Source organism: Cetorhinus maximus, chromosome 2 (assembly GCF_964194155.1).
Source record: "Cetorhinus maximus chromosome 2, sCetMax3.hap1.1, whole genome shotgun sequence".
Lineage (NCBI taxonomy): Eukaryota > Metazoa > Chordata > Chondrichthyes > Lamniformes > Cetorhinidae > Cetorhinus > Cetorhinus maximus.
Genome location: NC_135880.1, coordinates 5,921,972 through 5,927,971, shown reverse-complemented (window position 1 = coordinate 5,927,971; position 6,000 = coordinate 5,921,972). Strand labels below are relative to the sequence as shown.

The 6,000-nt window shown below is 45.9% G+C and overlaps 1 protein-coding gene across 2 annotated transcripts in view; it reads right to left on the bottom strand.

The window, feature by feature from the left end:
• Positions 1-717: 717 nt before the first annotated feature.
• The window catches only part of rictora (RPTOR independent companion of MTOR, complex 2 a), a 225,752-nt gene continuing 220,469 nt past the window's right edge, over positions 718-6,000 (bottom strand). For both annotated transcript variants that reach the window (XM_078560454.1, XM_078560460.1), the window contains 2 exons: positions 5,271-5,409; positions 718-4,086 (listed from right to left, as the gene is read on the bottom strand). In XM_078560454.1, coding sequence (XP_078416580.1) covers positions 4,015-4,086; positions 5,271-5,409 — 211 coding nt within the window. In that variant the 3' untranslated portion in view covers positions 718-4,014. The remainder of the gene's footprint in view (positions 4,087-5,270; positions 5,410-6,000) is intronic.

Sequence of the window (6,000 nt, the reverse complement as noted above, 5' to 3'; positions counted from 1 at the left end):
TTTACCAGGCTGATTCCTGGGATGGCGGCACTGACATATGAGGAGAGATTGAGTTGGTTAGGATTATATTCGCTGCAGTTCAGAAGAATGAGGGGTTCTCATAGAAACCTATAAAATTCTAACAGGACTAGACAGGTTAGATGGCAGGTCGGATATTCCCGATGGTGGGGGAGTCCAGAACCAGGGGTCATAGTCTGAGGATACGGGGTAGATCATTTAGGACTGAGATGAGGAGAAATTCTTCACCCAGAGAGTGGTGAGCCTGTGGAATTCACTACCACAGAAAGTAGCTGAGGCCAAAACATTGTATGTTTTCAAGCAGTTAGATATAGCTCTTGGGGTGAAAGGGATCAAAGTATATGGGGGAGAAAGTGGGTGCAGGCTATTGAGTTGGATGATCAGTCATGATCATGATGAATGGTGGAGCAGGCTCGAAGGGCCAAATGGCCTACTCCAATTTTCTATGTTTCTTCTGTGCTATAAATTACACCATATCACAAGGGATTTTGATGACCAGCTGTTTTGCCTTACCTGTTGTGCATTGCCAGTACTTTGCAACTTTTCCTTTTTGTATTCCTAAAATCTGAATTCAGAGTGCAGTTTGTCTAAAGATGCTTTGGAAGTGCCTTGGGACATTTTGCTATGGTAAAGGTATTACGTTAATGCAAGTTGTTGTTATATGTGGCACAAGAATGAAAGGACACCATTCAAATTAAGTCTGGATACTTTTGTTTTTATTGTTAATTAACAATGCATCCCTTTGATAAGTTCTTATGTTCAGAAGGGTAAATGCCCAGAAACATGGACTGTACACACTATACAAAGAAACCACAAGGTGGCAACACAGAAACATTACTCTCAACAGCCGCGCTCCTTTGCATTATTTAAATTATACACAGCTCCATGAAATATTCTCTTATGGAAAATATATAAATAATTTCTTTTCTCATTTTTAATCAGACTATGTTACAGGTATACAATATAAATCAGGTTTCATGTTCAGTGACCTATGAACACCAGAACATCCCAATAATGTAGCAGCTTATCACAAAAAAAACCAAACACATCCACAATGATGGCTGCAATGTCCACCTTCGATGCTCTCTCTCACATGTGCCTGTCTTCTCTATTTACTCTTTGCCTTCAAAAATACATATGCAAAATAGCAAATACATGATTGCTGGATCAAGAAATCTCAGCCATCCTTCCTGTATGACTAGAGACCATCGATTCTTTGCAGCTGCCTCATTCCTAAAGCTCTTATGAGAAGAGTTTGGGCACATGCAAGTGGAAGAGTTCAAAGATGGTGAGAGTGACTGACCGAGCAACCATGAGAAACAGACAAACCACAAGATTCAGAGACTGAGCAGGAAGGACAGACATACACAAACCACAGGAATGACATGACACAGAAAGACTGAGGGTTCTTGAGACATCTGCATAATCCTGACATTCAGCATTTACCAGTCAGCTTTGGGGACAGAAAAGGACCAAAAATGACTTATGGCCATAATATAGTGAATTGTTGACCTATCCATTAGAATCTTGGAAATCAGTTGGCTTTGAGGAGATGGTCACTGCAGCCGACTGATTTAACTAGTCAACTTGCAAGTTAGTGTTCTTTCCAGTGCACTGCAGGCTGGGGGAGAGAGAGGAGAGCTTGCAGTGCCCTGTTTGATGGGTGAGAGTTCGCTTGCAGAGTTGCTGTAATGATTTGCACATGATGTTAGGGAGGCAGAACCAGAGTTGGGACAACCAGTTGGAAGACATAGTACTTGCAAGGGTGTCGAGGTCACAGCAAACCCCTTCCACCACATGGATTCTATTCCTTTCTCCCAAGTCGACAGTTCCTGGGGAGATGGATGTGTGTATTGTAGTAGCACCTTATTCTGGACCCATCCTTCATTCTCCCCTTTCACTTTACCACTATTGGCTGCTGGAAGTGAAAACATCCATCAGCTCCCCCCAGCACTCTAACTAACTAAGTGTGCCACCTACAGATATCCCTGACCCACAGAATCTACCATCCTCACCCAGCAGCCAGCAATCCTACCCAGGACTTACACCTATCCCCTCAATCCTGGGACAGAGTCCCTCCCATTGAGTCCAGACAAATGATCCAATGCAAAGAGCCTCATCATTTGGAGTGAAGGCAGCACTGCTCTAGCTAGTGCCAGGGGCCTGTGACAAGCATCCTACTGGGGTCCCCTCCAAAAGCCACAAAGGCCCTGCCTGCATCAGGTCTGGTGAGGAAAGGGTGGGAAGAGACACTCACTAAAGGAATACTGGATATGGGAAATCAGACAGTCTTTTCCTCACCCCAGACATTGGTGTTTATGGTCATGTGTACAAAAACAGCTAGAAAATTCAACAACATAGTGTAACTCATTGTAACCAGTGAAATGGCAAAAAAATTCTTCACCTTGTCAATCTGCATTCAATTTGAAATGACATTCCAAACTATTGCATGTGAGCTATGACCACAGCAATGGATGAGCCAAGACTCTTCGGGAGGCCAGGAGACCATTGGTGATTGAGCCTGATAATGAGTTCTATGCAAAGCACACTACCTGATCCTGTCCCCCTCATACCGTTATGCCTGACATTCTGCAGTAAAAGCAGGGCTCTGATTGCCTTGTGATGTAGTGTTGGGATATCTCATTGTTAATTGTTGATACCAGGCCCTCAGAGTGCTGAATACCAAGCGCCTTGAGAGTCAAGCATAAACTTATGTCAGGAAACCTCAAGAGGATTACAATCATGCATAGGGACTCAGTGAGCGCTAAAAGACCAAGACCCTGGTTCAATGGTGTGAATGGAGTATGGACCCTCAACATGTTAAAACCTACCCCACACATAATTTCTGATTATAGCCCCCTTGATAAATGGCAGTCAGACTTCCCTCTTCCTTAATGGTGTTTCTGGAAGTTCAGTGCAGCCTTGATTGTGGCTATTCAGTGGAGGCTTTACGCCATTTTAGCCGAAGTCCCAACATGACAGGATTTTACCCTCAATAACCCATAACATTCCAGTCAGAGAGTGGATATTTCCCATGTACAGAATTCAGCAGCAGTGGAAGGGGGAGATTCCTACATACCTGGGTCTAGCAGCAGGGGATGGGAGGGTTTCCTATGTACCCTAGGGTCAAGGAGCAGGGGAGGTGGAGGCTTCCCATTTAGCTTGCAGTCTAGAAGCAGGGAGAAGATTCCTGCATACTCCTGCTGTTTCCTATTGCTCTAATATACCAGTTGATGTGGGGCAGAGGAATCAATTGTTCCTGGATGCATTAAACTGCAATTCCAATGCATCCGTGATATAAGGACAGTCCTGAAATCAGTTACTGCTAGGGTAATTTGCCAGTAAAAGGTAAATCTGCCCCTGTGCTAGGCCCCACAGCACCACACCACTGAATATTTTTTCTGCAATGAGTTAAAGCTCTCCTGGACTGTATGTTAAGGGCACAGGAGCCTGATTCCATTCCACCTGAGCTCATCCAGTCAATATAATTTAAATAGATTACAGGGTGGTCCTTTGTACAAGCTGTATAGATTTAAACAAAAAGACACCCCTGTCTGCTGCGTAAGTGGGGATTGAACCTATCTGGCACAGAGTTTGAAGTAAACGAGGTGCAGTGTTGGAGGAGTGAGACTGGCCTGGTTTAGGATTAGCGTGTGCATCTGTGCAATGCTGCCAAACAGCCATGGAATAGGGAGAGATCCAACCAATCAGGTGCCAAGTACAGAACCCTGCAGTGCCCGATAGATACCAAGTCCTAATCTGCATCACTCCTCCAGTAGTGTTAAGGATACCTTCATGTCCAGGACAGAGGGAAGGGAAATAAATAAGAACAAGCCAGGCACTGAACAAGGTTCCATACGTAGGGGGCAGGATGCTGAGTTCACACTCTTGCTCTGCCCTGTTAGTCAGAGCGGTAGTCAGATGTTGGTACCAGTGGATCCTGGGTGAAGTAGGTTGTAGGTTTGGCGATGCAGCAATGCTTCAGCACAAGTTTGGTCAGGATTCTAGGGTCAGCTCAGCTTCGAGCTGCTTCGATGATAGAAGAGTAGTGTCCGCTTCCTCGTACAGCTATCGAGAGAAGAAAGATGGTCAGAGCATGGAGGACCCACCCACAGAGAGAGAGAGAGAGCGCGACAGACACCAAAACAGCAACAGACCCCCAGAAAGTAAGGGAGAGAAAGGGGCAGCAAGAGAGGGAGAGAGAGGGGCAGCAAGAGAGGGTCATAGTGGTCTACAGCACAGTAAAAGGCCCTTTGACCCATGGAGTCTGCGCCAGTCAAACAAGTACCTAACTATTCTAATTCCATTTTCCAGCACTAGGCCTATAGCCTTGTATGCCATGGCATCGCAAGTGCACATTCAAATACTTCTTAAATGTTAGGAGGGTTTCTGCCTCTACCACCCTTTCAGACAGTGTGTTCCAGATTCCCACCACCCTCTGGGTGAAAAAGTTCTTCCTCTCATCCCCTCTAAACCTCCTGCCCCTTACCTTAAATCTATGCCCCCTGGTTATTGATCCCTCCACCAAGGGGAAAAATTCCTTCCTGTCTACCCTCTCTATGCCCCTCACAATTTTATATAACTCAATCATGTCCCCCTTCAATCTCCTCTGCTCCAGGGAAAATAACCCCAGTTTATCCAATCTCTCCTCATAACTAAAACTCTCCAGCCCAGGCAACATCCTGGTAAATCTCCTCTGCACTCTCCCTAGTGCAATCACATCCTTCTATAATGCTGATTCCAGAACTGCAGGGAGAGGGAGACCCCGAGAGAGGGAGAGGGAGAGGGAGAGAGAGAGAGAGAGGGAGACAGCGAGAGATGCCCAGGCAATGAGGGGGGCTCCTTGCACCAGACAGGGCGAGTTTCCCAGGGGAAAAAAGTTCCCTAGAAACAAGGAGAGTCAGTGACAGAGAAAAAGATTCCCCTCAAGAGACAAGAAACCTCTAGATACAGACAATGAAATCGCTCCTGGAGGCACTGATGGAAGTCTCCTCTTAGATTTAGTTAGGAGGGAACACCTCCAAGACCAATGCCCCTCACAAAGATGGTGAGAGATTCCACACACCCGCTAGAGTTAGACAAAAGAAGGAACACCGTCTCAGAAAAATGATGCACCTTCCTCAAAACACCCTCAGGTACAACCCCACTCTCATCCTTTGAGGTGGGTTGAGACTAACTAACTAGTAAGGAGCAATATGACCTCCTCCAGGGCAGAGCTCCCTTCTTAATAAGTACTGCAGTCAGGAACTTACTGGTTGGAACTGAACATCCTGGAAGAGTTCTTGGATAAACCTGCGGGAGGGGAGTCTGAAGGTGCAGTTTGCCAGCAAGTGGGAAACCTCAGAGTACAGACAAATGTCATCGAAAGCATGAGGAAACTTCTCCTTTATCCTGCGGAGGGAGAACACAACAGGAGTCTGAGTTACAACAAGGCTAGTAAAACTCTAATTTTTTTTTTTTTAAACAGCAGCCAGGGAGTCATCCACAACACCTGTGGAGGGCCAAAGGAAACTCTGCCCCACTGGGATGGGATTTGCATTCCACAGGTGAGGGCACTCATCCTGTTCTCACTTACATCCCTGTAGGCAGTGGTGCATTAGCAGCAATGATGCAACTGCCCAAAATCATATTTGAGGTTACAAACAGTGTGAATGATAATTGATGCTTGCTACGGGGTGGTGAATCTGCAGTGATAGAGTGGGAAGTTGTTGCCCACTGGGATTCTTGCACGTTCCCCTGGAAGACTTAGCAGGTGGTAAGGTTTTATTCTTGGTGACTGGCAAGGCTCCATTTATCACCCATTCCCAAAGCCATGAAGAATGAATGTGGGGTCTGGGGTCACAAGTTGGGGTGGCCTAACCCTAACCCTTCCATAAAGAACAAGTAAACCTTAGAGAGCCCAGCAACCTTCATGGCTTTTGTCTACTGGCACCAGAATGATGCAGCAAATGGCCATACTGGGTTTTGAATTCTCACACACTA